Source organism: Sapajus apella, unplaced genomic scaffold (assembly GCF_009761245.1).
Source record: "Sapajus apella isolate SASKATOON/1434 unplaced genomic scaffold, GSC_monkey_1.0 scaffold82, whole genome shotgun sequence".
Classification (NCBI taxonomy): domain Eukaryota; kingdom Metazoa; phylum Chordata; class Mammalia; order Primates; family Cebidae; genus Sapajus; species Sapajus apella.
This window is the reverse complement of record NW_022437022.1, coordinates 6,046,782-6,062,877: the sequence shown is the minus strand read 5'-3', so window position 1 is coordinate 6,062,877 and position 16,096 is coordinate 6,046,782. Positions and strand designations below refer to the sequence as shown.

At 51.8% G+C, this 16,096-nt stretch overlaps 1 protein-coding gene across 3 annotated transcripts in view; it reads right to left on the bottom strand.

The window, feature by feature from the left end:
* The window catches only part of AGPAT4 (1-acylglycerol-3-phosphate O-acyltransferase 4), a 132,630-nt gene that overhangs the window by 15,355 nt on the left and 101,179 nt on the right, over positions 1 to 16,096 (bottom strand). For 2 of the 3 annotated variants that reach the window (XM_032253128.1, XM_032253129.1), the window contains exons 3-5: positions 15,472 to 15,641; positions 3,455 to 3,616; positions 2,961 to 3,114 (exon numbers count right to left, since the gene is read on the bottom strand). In XM_032253128.1, the coding sequence (XP_032109019.1) occupies positions 2,961 to 3,114; positions 3,455 to 3,616; positions 15,472 to 15,641 (486 nt within the window). Of the gene's footprint in view, positions 1 to 2,960; positions 3,115 to 3,454; positions 3,617 to 15,471; positions 15,642 to 15,778; positions 16,045 to 16,096 lie in introns of those variants that run through there. The other variant, XM_032253130.1, reaches the window with a different exon arrangement.

Genomic DNA, 16,096 nt, shown 5'->3' with positions numbered 1-16,096 from the left:
GCCTGTGCTCAGTAAATGCTCACTGGATCAAAGGATGGGAGAAGACAGGAAGGAACAAGTGACGGAACAGAGTGGATAAATGCACAGTGCAAACAGTGGCCACTTGCTGAAGTGTGAGAGCACAGGACAGAAGGAGGAATAGGTGGGAACCCCAGTGGCTGCCACCTTATCCCAGTGGCAGGATCTCCCAGCCGGCTGGGGCCAGGTCTTCTGGAGAAGGGAGCCTCTGTCACACAGCTGCTGAGATGACGGAGTCAGGCACTTACTGCAGAGCCCAGCACGTGGTTTGTGTTCAATAAATGATGAGCCAGACACTTCACTGGGAGCTTTACACACATGCAAAGATTAATAAAGGGCGTGGGAGGATGGCAGGGGGAGGAGAGGCACTCAGTCTGGTTGGGAATATGTAGAACCAAGATTCAGAAACAATAAATCACCGTCTGTTTTCTTCTCCCTGCTGCCTGACCACCGGGCATGGTCTGCAGATGGACTGGCTGTGCCAGTGGTGGTGGTCCTACTGCTGGCCTGCAGGAGAGCCTGGGAACGGGGCAGGAGTGCCCGAGACCACGCGCCCGCACCTTGGGGCTGGAGGCGGGACTGTCCTGAGCCCTGCTGAGGAGCAGCTGCCCGGTGAGGGCTGCTGGCAGAGAACCTCGACGCCTACCACATTTCCCAGGCATTTGCATAAACAGGCATCTATAGGAACAGCTGTTCAGGCTGTGTGGACCGTGACTGTAGCGTCCTAGGGCTTCTCAGGAAGAAGGGCCCGCGGAGCTCACGTAGTTCAGCGGCTTTGACACCTCCTTTCCTCTGACTCGCTCACACAGGGACCCATGCAGACAACAGAAGAAGCCGACCCTGGTTAAGCAAAGGTGGGGAGAACCCACAGCTTCCCCAAAGAACCGCCTATAAACCAGCAACTTGCACAACTCTCGTTTTCCAGAGGAAAACCTCAAGAAAAGTGTCTTGAATGGAGAGCCAGCCTGATTCTAACCGCAAGACCCATCAGAAGGAGACCAGCCCCTGCCAGCCAGGAGTCATTCCTGGCTCGCTGTATACTGGCTGAGGCACAGTGCACCTGCTCCTTACCTTCCTGAGACCTGTGAGGATACCCTACACATACAGTGCGTGCAGGGCCTGGCATGTCAGAGGCGCCTAGGGCCGGTGGTGGCTGTTATTAGGGAGGGCCTTGTTAATGCCCCGTGATGAACAGCAGAGAGCTGGATGGCCTTGCAGAGGCGAAGCTCAGTCAGGAAGCCCACTGGTCCAACCAGCTTTCTCACTGAAGCATCCTTGCAACCCTGACAGATTTTGCAGAACTCAGAGCAAACTCAGGACCAGAGGGGTAAGGTCACTTGCCCAGGGTTGCACAGCTGGTCAGCAGAGGAAACAGGATTCAGTGAGGTCTCCTGATCAGGGAGTCCACATGGTCTTGATTCTGCTGGAGAGGGTGGCGCGCAGCGGGCTGGGAGGTGGAGGGGAGTGAGCAATGGGGGCATCCTTGGCCCTGGGGCCCAGGGTCAGTGTGGAGGCAGGGACAGCAGGGGGCAGGTGAGTTCTGGCCCTCAGGCTGAGCCCAGAGCAAAAGAGACTTTTAGACAGCTAGCGCCCTTTTGTGCCGCCAGCCTTCGACGAGGCTGGGCAGAGGGGAAGGGGCACAGAGGCGGTCGCCCGTTGGCCCACGGTTCTGTAAGCCCGAGTGAGCTACCGAGACTCCAGAGCCTGCTTTCCTGTCCTCTCTCTGGGAGTGAGAGCTGCCTGCCAGGATGTCGTGGGGACTGATGGTGACTGTGTGTGGAGCGCATGGCATTGTGCCAGTAGAGGGTCATCAGGGAACACTGGCGAACAGAAGGGGGATGAGGAAGCAAGGGAAGAATGTGGGCAAGAAGAAACCGGTAAACAAGGGTAAGAAGGGCAGGGCGGGCACACAGAGGGGAGAGAGGGCCCGGGGCACAGACCGCCGGGCCTGGGTTCCTGCAGGCCCAGAAGGAAGCGGGGCTGGCGCTGGCCTGGGTGTGCAAGGGTGAGTGTGTTTAATAGGCAGAGGCCACGAGGGAGTGCTGCCTGGGGGCCTGACACCACTGCTGCAGCTGGTGGGCCACGTGGGGACTTGTTAGAGGTACAGATTCACCAGCCCTGTTGCTCCAGAGGCCCTGGTAGGAGGTCAGGCAGGGCTGGAGAAGCTGAGGAGCCCCTGATGCAGGTCCGGGGAGGAGTTCAGGACCCCCTGCCCTTAGTCCCAGAAGGAAGACAGGAGACAGGAGAATAAGGCTGAGGAGGGCGACAGCGTGGGTCTGGCGCCACGTTCAGCTGGGTTCTAGCTCCCTCTAGGAAGGAGCCAGGCTCACCTGAAGTGTTTTCCCTGAGAAGGAGCAGAAGGAAGCTGCCCCCAGGGCCTGGAGCCCAGGGGAAGGGCCAAGGGACTGTGGGGGTTGGGAGGGAGGCCGGCTGTGCAGCAGACAGAGGGTGTTTCTGAACTGGAGCCAGGCGGGTTGAAAAGATGACAAAAGCATGACAAGAGGCCAGAGGCAAGCTGCTGCTATTTTCTTCTTACCAATGGCCACTCAGGGCTCTAGACTCTGAGGCCAGCTGCAACAGGCCACAAGCTCAGAGTTCAGCCAATGCCAATGGGTGGGCAAGAAATGACCCTCAAACCCAACCGTGCTGCCTCGTGCCTGCAAGCCTGGAGCCAGGTTACCCCATGGGCCATATCCAGGCACCCAGCCTATTTGCCAGCAAAGGGCAATGCTGGCCTGGGCACTCCAGGAAAAGTAGGTGCCCACCCCGGGTGCCAGCCAGGGATGCAGGTGCCATCTGCCCTCGGTTCCCAGTCCCAAAGACCAGACTTGAACAGCCACTCTGAGCTCATAGCCTCATGTAAGCTGGGAAGTGCCGGCAGGAAGCAAGCTCCGCCCATCTGGAGCTGCCACGGAGGCCCAGGGCCACACACTCTTCCTTACCTACATTTCTCAAGCTCCTCACGGTGATGGCGAAGCCCTTGGTTCGCGGCAACAGGTGGTGCTTGAGGCTAGGCAGCCCCTTGGCCCGGGCCACCTGCATGCTGATCTCGTGCTTCTTCTCCGTGAACCGTGTGCCCTCACAGTGGATCAGGAACTGGAAGGCAGGAGGCAGGGGTCACACACGGCCCCACAGTCACACATGGCCCCATAGTCACATACAGCCCTGAGGTCACAAAAGGCCCTATGGTGACACATCGCCCCACAGGCACACATGGCCCCATGGTCACATACATCCCTGGGGTTACACACGACCCCACAGTCACACGTGGCCCCAGTCACATGTGGTCCCATGGTCACATACAACCCTGAGGTCACACACAGCCCTGGAGTCACACACATCTCCACAGTCATGTGTCCTGTGGAAGTCACACGGGGTCCCACGGTCACAGTCCTGCAGGAGTGCTTAGGACACAGCTGCTCTGGTGCCGACATACAAAATATTTCTCAGGGTAGTCCCGGAGGTGCTGCAGGCTGGTGGCAACCGTCTTGCGATCCTGCTCCCACTTGCGCGTGCAGAAGACCATCTCGGTGAAGTACCACATCCAGCCGATGATTGGGACGTAGGCCAGCTCTTTCTTGGCCAGGACCTTGGAACCCTGAAACAGAGGAAGGAGCCCAGGGACCCATGAAGAAGGTGTCAGAGCCACCTCCCGGGGCTGCTGGAGACTGTAGTAGAAAAAGAGGAGAAGGCGTGCATACCAGACGCCTCAGGACGGTCCCAGAACACATGACATCAAGGCCGTGGACCCTGGAGCCCTCCCCACCTTTCAGCTAGTGGTCTAGGTTGTGCCCACCCTGCCCATGTTGGGGCAGAAGGCAAGGCGGCCCTGGTTCTCAGTGCAGAGGGCAGAAGTTGTGAAGGCAGCCTCGAGCAGTCGAGGGTATTCAGGGTCCTGAGGATGCTCCTACCACCATCCAAACGGTTTCCAGGTGATCCCTGCATGTGCGCTTGCTAAGCCCACCATGCAGCTGTGTGACACTAATTCGTGCACCTTTCTGCAGATCTCACTCAGTTTTGTGACATTACTATATTACAAAATATAGTAATTCTTGATTGCTGAAAATGTCAAATGCTAGAAAATGTAGCAGTCCCAGGCATGAGGTTAAGATCCTTCTCGAACAGTTGTTGGCCAGATACTCATTCGAATCCAAATTTTCCGAGACAGCTCGGCCCACTCTGCTGAGCTCTACAGTTGAGGCAAACAGGAGTCTCCACTCACAGAGCAGGCCATGGAGCCCAGAGAGATCTCCGGGCATGGCTGGTCTGAGCTGGGAGTAAACCCAGACCAGAAGACGTGCTCAGTGCCCTCCACACCCCCCCCACACACCCCCGTCGTTGAGGCCAAGACGGGCAGCGGCACTTGCCAGAGATCTTGAGGCTGACGCAGGTGCATGAGCCTGGCCACCAACAGGTCCCCTCTGGGGACTCTCAGAGCAGTCCCGGGTCCCCAGGGCTCAGTTTGGCTGTCACCCGCCAGGTGTCCACATCAGCCCCCCCGAACACTGAGGAAGACCAGGGCTTCTGTGGGATGGAGGGGGCAGCAGAGACACAAGAACTGCTTTTTAGCTGATGGATGTGTATCATTTCACCTTAATTTTGGAATTGACCAAGATGCTCCTTGATCGATGGGACAGTGACTGGGCCAGGGCTGTGGGTTGTTGGGGCAGCCCTAAACCTAAGATGCCCACAGCGAGGGGAGCCACGGCTTCCATGCAGCCCTCGCTCCTCTTCTGCCCAGCCCTCCCATGCCTCTCTGCAGCTTCAGCTCCGCACAGGGGAAACCGTGTCCCCCAACCCACTGGCAGAACGGAAGACGGTCTAAACAGCCAACTGCTACCCTACTTTAAAAAAACAAGAAACTTCCCTCACATGGGTAGAAAAGGCAGATACCTTCCAAGTTTAGCATCTCCATTTTCTGATGGAATTTGTTTTTCATACAAATCCAACATGCAGATTCTCTCCAAGAGAACTTAGCTGTAAAATCAGAAGCGCTGCCCCAGCGGAAGCCAGGCACATCCTCGTGGGTGAGTGAACTCACCGGTGTAGGTGTGAGGCTTACCATGTGCGGTGCCCGTGATATTGTTTTAAATTATATTTACCTGAACTCATTGCAAACATGTAGCAATATGAAGGAGCTATACACGATGATTGGTTCTGTAGCCAGGAGGCTCTAGAGCAGTAGCCGCTGGCCCTGGGAAGGTGAGAGGCCCCACGCAGTCCGTCATGGCTTCTGCTGGGGAAAAGCGCTCTCATGGAGATGTCCTATTCACACTTCTATCCTGCAAGAGCCCAGTGGGTCCTAGTGGCTGGCCTCTGATGACCTGCTGCTAAAAGGAAACGACAACTTTGACAGTGATGTGGGTGACCACAGATGGTCACCTGGGATGGAACTCTCTATTTCCATCCCTGTTAGGTCACCAAAAACTGTTTAGACGCCCCACAGAAGACACGTCCCATGGGTTATGGTGTGCACCATATATCGTACAACACCATAGAGGAGTCAGCAGGCTGCCACCCTCGGGACAGGGCAAAAGCTGATTATTATTATTATTTTTTTTTGAGAAGGGAGTCTCGCTTTCCCCCAGGCTGGAATGCAGTGGTGTGATCTCAGTTCACTGCAACCTCCAACTCCTAGGTTCAAGTGATTCTCCTGCCTCAACCTCCTGAGTAGCTGGGGGGTTACAGGTGTGCACCACCATGCTCGGCTAATTTTTGTATTTTTAGTAGAGATGGGGTTTCACCATGTTGGTCAGGCTGGTCTCAAAATCCTGACCTTGTGATCCTCCCGCCTCAGCCTCCCAAAGTGCTGGGATTACATGATCAAAAGGAACAGAAGAGACGTACCTTTCCTTATACTGACATAATCCATCTTTCAGCCTTAAAATTTTGAATGTTATCAATACACCTAGGTTTTGATGTTAATTATGTTTGGTAAGAAATGTGCTAAAATATTAAGGTAGAAACTTTCACCTTCCAAACTGAAGAAACGTCACTCGATTCCCTTTCCCTGGCGGGGCTGCCTGAAAAGCTCTGGAATGAGACAGTCCTGTTTCTAACCAGCCTCCACCACGACCCACTGTGTGACTGTGCTCAAGATCCTCAGCCTTCCTGAACTTCTGTTCCCCTCTACGTGATGAGGAAGACAATACATATCCCCTGGAGTCCCTGTAAAGATTGATTCATGTATGGAAACGTCTACAAAACCACACAGTTGAGACTGTCATGGGTGTTCAATAACGTTATTTTCATCACAGAGCAAGCAGTGCTGAATATCTCCTTATTCAACCCATTTTCTAAGCCATGCTTTAGTGTAATGGTAACAATAGATTACATTTATTCAAGCACAATTGAATAGGTAACCTGTACAGGGAGTGCCTGAGCTGACTCACTTGTGACAAAGAGACTAGAAAGTACTATGACAGTGTGCTGACAGCTCCCCAGGGAACAGGCTCAATATGCTATAACTATCATCGCCCTCCCAATTGGAGGCCAAGCAGAGGCTTCCACGTGTGATGCCAACAGCTTTCAAAGAGAATGTACAAGAAAATATACCAATTCATCAATTCTGGATTTATTTCGCAGGTCAACCTGAAAGGATTTACTGATGAGTTAGATTTAGCAACAGAGCTGTCTAGATGCAGGCATATTTAGACAATCTAAAGTTTTCATATGGAGTACCCCACTGTGGAGAGAGACAGAGAGCAGTCTTAGGGCAGCTGCTTGGGGCTGATCTAGTTGAGCGGCGCATCCTAAGACCCCCACGGCTCAGGGCAGCAGCCAGCACCACAACCTGGTCAGTACCTCTGGCAAGTGGGCCAGCCCTTGCAGAGACCCTGGGCACTGGAAAGAGCCGATGCAGAGTGGGACTGAGACCTGGTACCGCAACCCTGACATTCTGAAGCTCGACAGCCTCTGGGGTGAAAACAGATCAGAATGAGGCCAATCTAGTTAAGGTCTTCTCCAAAATGGCTACCCGCCAAGGCATAGAGCAAAGATTCCAAGCCCCGGTGTGCATGGAGCATGGCGGGAGCAGCAGGGTGTCCTGCTCCTGCGAAGCCTCCGCCCCCACTAACACCAGCAAGGAACCCGTCAGGGCTGAGGCTCTATGGCCAGCTTTGATTGCAAACGTCCAGTCATTCCTGAAGTTTGCCAGTATGGCCACCAGTTAGTCATTTGGGTTCACTCAAGGTGATTTACTTCTACTAAATATATAAAATGAGGTGCTTAAGTAGAACTTGGAAAAGAGGCGAGATGTTCCTTAACAATAAAGCAGGCTAAACAGCCCACCCTTGAGTCCTCTGACTGTTTTCTTGACTACCAGCTAGAGACACTGTAGCAAATGTTTCAGCTCCCTGGAGCCCAGACAAGCCATCGGGCCTGATCACTCCCTAGTCCTCACAAGTCTCCCGACAGTGCAGCCTCCATTCTGATGTGTGGTGCGTAAGCTCACAATCTTCAACCCAACGCTGCTCTGTCCATGCAAAAGTGTTGATTAAAAAGCCCCTATGCCAGGCACTGTGCAGGTGCCAAGAACACAAAATTCAGTGCCTGACATAAGAGGGCTTCTTAATCGATACCTTTGCACAGACGGAGCAGCCTTGGGTTGAAGATCTGAAGCCTTGAGGCTTCCCAGTCTTGTGGGAAGGGAGAAGCAGAACGTTTTCCGTTTCTGTGTTCCATTTCCACCACTAAACCCCGCCAGTAAGTTGTTGTACACCCTCCTGGAAAGAAAGGTGTGCGCGAGAGAGGATGGTATGGGCCTGGAATCTTCCCCTAAGTTACAGCCAAATGCTGAAAAGACTGGCGCTCAAAATACAGCCAGTGCTCGACTTACGACCATGATTGGTTCTGACAGACCAGTCATAACACAATTTGGTCGTAAGTTGAGTAGGCTATATGTACAGTTGAAATGGTGCACACGGAGATGGTAGTGCTGCCGGAAGCTGGTCCGCACTGTCGTACGCCCAGCTGGGCAAAGTTTGCGCTGCCAGACGTGGAGCAGTCGTGGCTAGCTATTGTGGCCGTAAAGTCGAATGGTCTTAAGTTGCATAGGTCGTACGTCGATCAATACCTGTATGTACAGTATTGTGAAATGATGTTATAAAAATCTTTAAGTCATATTTTATCATAATTTTCTTTCATTATTGTTATATATCATAATTTTCTTTGTTAATTTTATGCCATTTGTATCATCTCTACACCATTTTGTTTATTTTTACATTCGTCAGGTTTAAGTAAAACACTGCATTACCAGTACAACTGGTTTAATATTCGCAAAACATACAAAATTACAAAATACAGGTGCATACAAAAATACAAAATACAGGTGTAAAAAATACCATAGGAAACATTTTCCCAATTGCAAAACATATCAAAATATATAAACATGTACGAAACATTTTATTGGCCGCTGGTGCTTGGCTGCGGATCGTTGATGTCGTCATCTGAGGCAGCAGTTAGGGTTACCGGACTTGGTTTTTTCATAAACATGGTAGGCTTTGTCCGAATTGTATGTTTCTTTTTTTCTTCATAAATTTCACGATACGGATGAAACACATCGTGCGCCATCCGTTCAATCCTTGCGAATCGTTCGACGTTTGGGTCCATTGCTTCGAAATGTATAAGAAGTTTATTCAGTAAAGATAAACCATCTGATAATCCCTTAGTGGTGAACTTTCTTTCTGGCTCCTCCTCTTCTTTCTCTGCTTCTCTTCTTTCTTCTTCTGCCACTCTTTCTTCTTCCAGTTTGATTAGCTCTTCATTTGTAAGTTCTCCGGATTCTTTGTCTAGCAACTCTTTGACATCTTCCATTTCACACTCCAAAGAAAGGTCTTTAGCGAGTTTTACTATTTTTTCCCAAATCGTTTCAAGTTCATGTTCACTGTCAAATCCGTCAAAATCATTAACTTAGCTCTTAACACAATTTTTCCAGATGCTATTCATGCACTTTGTCGTCACAGCCTCCCAGGCGGTAGCGATATTCTTGATACACATCAAAATGTTGTACTGTAGTGTTTCCAAAAACCTACAGCGGAGCAGTTGTGCTAGCGATTGTGGTCGTAAAGTCGAATGGTCGTAAGTTGCATAGGTCATAAGTCGATCAATACCTGTAATGAACCAGTTTGTGTGCACACATGCATGCGTGTGCGTGTGTGCATCAAAAGGTGAGAGATCCCATTCTGCTTTTTTTTTTTTTTTTTTTTTGAGACGGAGTCTTGCTATGCCGCCAGGCTGGAGTGCAGTGGTGCAATCTCAGCTCACTGTAATCTCCGCCTCCCAGCTTCAAATGATTCTCCCATCTCAGCCTCCTGAGTAGCTGAGTTTACAGGTACCTGCCACCATGCCCAATTAATTTTTTGTAATTTTAGTAGAGATGGGGTTTTGTCATGTTGGCCAGGCTGGTATCAAACTCCTCACCTCCTGTGATCCACCCCGCCGTGGCCTTCCAGAGTATTGGGATTACAGACTCCATTGTTGCTGACTGCAGTAGCACAAGTGTGCCTGGCCTCGCTCGCACTGCGTTCCTTTCTCTTGCTTTCTGCCTTCTCTGATGCTGAGAGGAGAACACTGTAGACCTTACACTACCCGAAAAACCTCAAGAGAGTCTCAGAACAAAATGAACCCTGTTCCACAATTAGTCACAGCTGCAGGGGAAATGCATAAAGCAAACACAAAATGAAAGCACTCTCTAAGCATTCACCTCAGACTGGAATTAGAGACTTAGCCTCCAGCCACATGGGGCAGAGTACGCAGGGCCCTTGTACCCCTGACTGGCCTCCTCCAGCCAACCTCCCCCACTTTCCCAGGCTCCAAATCATTCTGGGTTGGACAGGCGTGCGAATGTGCAGAGAGGAGAGGAGGGCCATTCAGAGACCCAACGTGGAGGCCTGAACCAGCAGGATACTGATCCCTCCTGGCTCTGCTTTGAGGAGTCATGGTCATGGCCACCAGGGCAAACAGCTGGGAGAGGAGCTTCCCGTACAAAGCCCTTATCCACCTGCCTGGACACAAGTCCTCATGGCCCCTTCCCAGTTTCTCTTCTGAACGGGCAGCACAGTCCTTGTGGGATGGCGGCAGCCTTGCAGATGGGACGACAGAGCAGAGGCATTATGGGGCAGGTGGGAAAACAGGACGTCCCCAGGGCAGAAAGTAATAGCCATTGGCCTTGCCCTGCGTCTGTAGCCAATAGGTGCTTACTGAACAGCTGCAAGAAGCACAGGTGATGGGGCACTGGAGGGTGCTAAACACAAAGCGGGAGGGAGTGAGGAAGGCGGGGTTCGTGGTGTGATACCGAGGCGGTGCGGCAGGCAGCACAAGCTGTGACCATTGGTTGAGGGCCGCGCACAGGAAGAGACAGCCCGGCGCTTTCAACAACCCTGGCTTCAGGATCGGTGGGATCAGACCCTGGCTTGTTAAAGACGCTGCCAAAGAATCCTGGTCAACAAAAAGGAAGACCCGTTGTGTCCAGTGTGGGGCTGGACTCTCAAAGATGAGCATGCACGACCACTTCCAGGATGCTGTTGGTATGAACCCGTGAGCTGCCCACTTCTTCCCGGCCGGTGATTCGCCTGCCCACCTCGGCCGTCACCATTCTCTCAGGTTCCTCATCCATGTGATTCCAGATCCCAGCACACCTGCCAAACCGGTAAACGGTAAGAGAAGAGGGTGGCGTCCCTGCCCACTCCTGGTGTGAGGTCCGTGCCTGCAGAGTTGAGAATGAATGCACCTGATGGCGGGCAGCAGAGGGCATCGGCCATACACTCAGGTGGTGCCAGCGGTGAGGACAGTGCAAGAGCTCCGTCAGCTCACCGTACAGAGCTGACCAGACCACATGGTGGGCATGTCTGCTGGAAACACCCCTCCATTTCTGGAGACTCCTGACTTCTCTTTAGAAAAAGAGCACTTGACAAGCGCGTGTGTGTGAAGAAGCTGGGGAAAGGCGGGTGAACAGTGCTGTGTGGCATTACAGGGTCTCCTACAGAACCACACACACTCAATACTTGCCAGACACATATTTTGAAGGTTATCAATTGCTATCATCATCATCATTGAAAAATCCTTCTGTTTAAAGAGGTAGTACAAGGCTTTATGGGCAACCTCACACACAGGCCCTCTGCCTAGGAAGGATGATGCCACTCTCCTCCTCTCACATTTCTCCAGGCAAAGAAATGTAATGCTGCTATTTTTTTGCTGTTTTATATATTGATTTATGTTTATAGAAACGGGGATCTCACTACGTTGCCCAGGCTGGTCTCGAACTCTTGGCTTCAAGCCATCCTCCCACTGTGGCCTTCCAAACCACTGGAATTACAGGCGTGAGCCACTGTGCCAGGCCAGAAATACAACATTCTGATCTGTGTTCAGGCCCAGCTGTATTATATATTTATGAAGAGGGGCAAGAGAAGGTCTCAGACTAAATGTCATGTCACTGTGGGGTAGGGGTCACCAAGGGGCCCTGTGATCCTGGCCTCCTGGCATCCACGCCCCTGTGCATCCCACCCCACATCCCTGGAGCACGGCTGTGCTTACTGATCCACTTCCAACAGCCAGTACAGAGAGAAGGGATGGGAGGTCTCTCCCAGGTCCCGGTTACAGAAGCCCCGCAGCTCCGGCCCCGGGTACCTGCTCACTCTCTCTAGCATGGCTCACCCTCCAGGGCTCAGTTGCCATATCCCGGGAAACATTGTGTTTTAAAACAAGCCTGTGTGGTGAGGAATGGAGGCTGGGCAACAAACCCATGAGCAAGCCTGGAGGCAGATCACACACAGCCCCCAGCAGTGGCGGACTGCCCCTCCTGAGAGACCCTGCCAGCGCCCCCGCTCAGCTGCACCTGCATTCCTGACCACACAAGCCAGGGAACGTTTATGGACACTTGTTGTTTTCAGCCACTATGTTTTGGGTCTCGTCCCGTTGCCATGGATAACTAACCCATGTGGCTTCTTTAAGGATCTGAAGACAAATATTCCAGTTGGCCCAGCAGATAAATATTGAGAATATAATAATAGCTACTGCTCATGGAATGCTTGCCAGGGCCTGGCGCTGCCCAGACAGGACGATCATGCTCTTACGTAACCAGCCAGGGCCTGCTAAGGAAAAAAGATAAGCAAACAGGGACCTGAAGCCTCAGGAAGCTGACCTGTGCTTACACACCACGGTCTGTTGGGCACCTTAGTGACCTGTGCCCCAGCTGCCAGCATGTCACTCTCATCTCCAAGGTGGAAAGGTTCAGCGTGCGACTCCAAGATCAACCAAAGCCTTCGGAGCCCTGGCACATGCCAGGAAGCACCGGCTCCCAGGAGAACCAGAGCCTCTGGGGACAGGCAGTGCAGTGAGCAGTGGCCACATGGGACCCCGAGTGTATCTACAAGGCTGAAAGCCTCTCTGGTAAAAAGACAATTCTGTTACTTCCCCCAGAATCCTATTTTACATTCAATAATGCCACTGTCACGAATTTCTGCAAATTTCACTGACTTCAATTTAAACTCGTTTCCTTTTGGGCTGTTACAGGTGAGGATGAAAAGTGCCTGGTCAGGAACCTTATTCTGTTCCCTTCCTCTTTAAAAAGCAAATTCTGCAGACTCCAGAAGGATCTCAAAATTATGTTATTTAAGAAAAAGCAGAGAGATGAATGAGGTGTTCTTTTTTTCCTGAAGGTCACTGAACACGAAAGCTGCTGCTGAACCATGAATATAACGCAATGCTGTTCCTTACCCCTTCCAGGGTGGCCGAGACGAGCACCAGGCAACATCACCCACTGTCAGGGGCCGCGGCTCCTCCAGCAGATGGCAAAGCTGTTCCCTGTGACGTGGGGAGGGTTCCCTGGGAGGACACATGCTGGCGGCTCCCGTTGGCGCTGGCCAGCACCCCCCGCGTGCCTGCCCTCCCCCGTCCTCTCAGGGCACCTGCTCTGTGTAGCACCTTGCTTCGTGAGAATGCACAGCAAGCACGGGCTGTTTCTATGGTGTTTGCAGAAGAGAAGACTCAGGGGCTAAGGAAGCACTTTAGCAAGAATCTAGAAACCCCAAGGTCCCCACTGAGCAAGGCTCCCAAAATTCCAGTGAGAACAGAAGAGGCATCGCCCTGGCCCCAGGCTCTCAGACCTGCCTACGTCACCTGCAAGTGGAGCCCCCAAAGACTCTAAACACCTAAGAGCGGTCTCCACCATCAGTGGCAGGGCTCAGACCCCCTTACATACAGCATGAGTTGTTTGGTGTTCACAGAAATGAGTGAAGTCCTATAAATACAGCATCATTGACAAAATCAGAAGTGGGGAGGTGCGGTCCCCATGCTGCAGGCAGGGTGGGCGTGCTGTGGATTCACCTTCTGGCCATCAGCACTCCCACCCCTACGCGCAGACTTGTAAAGTGATCAGGGATTTCAAAACCTTTGGGAGTAAAACCCTAAATGGTGCTGAGATTAAATTCCCTCTCCATGAAAGTTTCTTCCTCTCTGTGCGCCATGTCCCCTCTCTGGGCCTGGGTCCCTCCCTGCACGTGTTGTGGGCTCATTGTTCTCCCTCATCTGTGCCTGTCCCCGTACCTGCTGGTGCTGGGCATCTGGGTGCTTCTCTGGCACCTCTGTGCATGGCCCTGCTCTGCCAGCTCCTGCGGCCCCATCCCCAACCCTGTGAAGGTGCGGGTGACATGCACCCCTCAGAATGAGGCCTTTGCACATCATGAGCCAGGAAGGCATTAGAGACCCGGTCCTGACTGCAGCCGGTCTGGGCCTTTTTAGGGTGGTCAGGGCCCTGTTTCTGGAGCGGGTCTTGGGCCCCAGGGCTCCTGCTTTTGTGGCCCCAACATCTTCCGGGAAAGAGCAGAAACTTTGAAATCAGACTTAAGAGCTATCGTCCTCGGGCAAATCACTCAGCCAAACTGAGGCTCTGGCGATTTATGAAATGTGGATAATAATATCTAAGGATTAGAAATTATAGAAGTAAGGTGAACAGCACACACAGGGAGCTTATGGGCGTAACGCCACCACAGGGCAAGCAGGAATTGGAAGGCAGCTCCAAGTTCAATAGGCTTTCTGCTGTGCCTCAGGGACCCCTGCTCCATGAATTATGGAAGTTTTCACATTCTAAGCATGAACACTACCAAGAGCTATTTACAAAGCCTGGAAAATCACCGGCTGCCTCTAAACTACAGTCTGAGTTCCAGGAGACGCTGGCACTTCAGAAAGCCTAGCTGTAATGGTGGTGAGACAGGTGACCCACAGTAAAGTCACACCGGTACCCCATACCTTCCTCCTGGGCAGGAGAACCCTGTCATTCATCCCTGGCATCCAGGACGGGGTTAGGACTATAAATTTCTAAGGGGCAATCTCTCATCAGAGAGAATAAATCCACAAAGCTGTAACTCAGATCCCTGCCAAGTTCTCCAAATCAGAGAATGCTGGTTACTAGAATGTTTGCTCTTGTTCCTAGAAATATATTTGCACACACACACACGTGTGTACACACACACGTGCATACACACATACAGATATCAAGTTCGCACTGGGAGAATAAATGGAAAACTAAAGGAGAAAATGGTGGGCAGGAGTTTGCCTTTACCTGCCTCCAGGAATCAGACCCACCAAATCTTCTAGTCCCATCTGTCTTCCATGGCCTCACAGCCCCCATCTCCAATCTTCTAAACACCATGATTCTGCCTTCAGGGGCTACCCCTTCTCTGTAAGGGGCATTGTCCCCAGGTGCAAAACCTGACCTCCAAGTTCTGGTGCAAACTCTTAGGACCTTTCCTGCCCCTGCTCCAATGTACACTTCATTCCTACTGGAATACCCGAGTGCCACAGATGACTTTGATTCAGCTATGCGACAGAGGCTCAACTGCTAGACACCGCGGTGTGTTAACAGATGACAAAAGTCAACTGAAGAGAGCCAGTTCCAAAGGCACGCAAGCTCCGGGCAAGGAATCAAACTAGCTGGGAGAAAAACAGAATTTCAGAAAAATTCTAAATTCTGCAGCTCACCCTCTCACTTAGGGACTCAAAGTTCTTAAGCCTTCAATGATCAAAATGCAGAGGTGATGTCTGCCTGTTAGCCAAAGAGGCAGTAAAGCATGGAATTGAGAAATATGGATGGGAGTGAAATCCAAATCTAATTACAGCTGTGTGACTCTGAGCCGAATATTTAAGCTCTATATAACTTAGTTTTTTAAAAAACAGAGTGTGGCACGTCATCTATTCATGTTGCTGTAAGGATTAGATAAATGAATCACATGTAAAATGCCCAGCAGGAGCAATGGTTGAGTACCTCTTATGATTGCCCAAAAGAAGCTGTTAAGCCTGACTCCAAGCAAGAGTAAAATGCAGCTTATTAGCAACATTTCGTCAAGTAGAAACTCTGTTGATTCTTCTGCAAGTTCTGAATGACCAAGAGCAAAGGGCAGGTGGTGGCGCTGACCCAGAGACATGTGTGAGGCAGGGGTGAATGCGTCTCCGACTTACCCCTAAGAGCCCAAAGCGTTCGGACAGGCTCCAGCCACAGAGAAAGTCAATTTCAAACTTGTGGTTGAGAACCACGATGGCATTTTCCTTCCCATACTTGGGGTAGGCGCGCGGGTCCGTGAAGATGGTGCATTCCGTGCCCGACCACCACTCCAGCAGCATCACCAGCTCTGGAACAAACCACAACAGACAGATGTTTACGTCACGCAGCCTTGTCCTGGGGCTCTGCTGAGAGTGGGGCTCTGCCCTCCCAGCTGGGGGAGAAAGCAAGTGCTGGGGCAAAGTTCTGGGTCGTTGCAGCACAGACCTTGGTCCTCGAGAGGGTTCAGAAGCAGAAGGCAAAACAAGAAAGACTTCACAACTTTCTCCAGGGAAGAAGAGGAGGGGGCCTAGAGAAGGCAAACGACTTCCATTCCTTAATTAAGTACCTTGGGGGAAAATAAATCACAAAGCCAGAATCCGTCAAGAATTCACGTCCTTGTAAGGCAGCGTGTGATGAGGTACAGAGTTCGTAATATCCTGGAAAATGACTAATTGGGATACTTATAAACTCCATCAAAGAATATTAAATACCCAACTTTCCTCTCCCACTTCCGACACTTGAGGGCACAGGGAGGAATGGAGG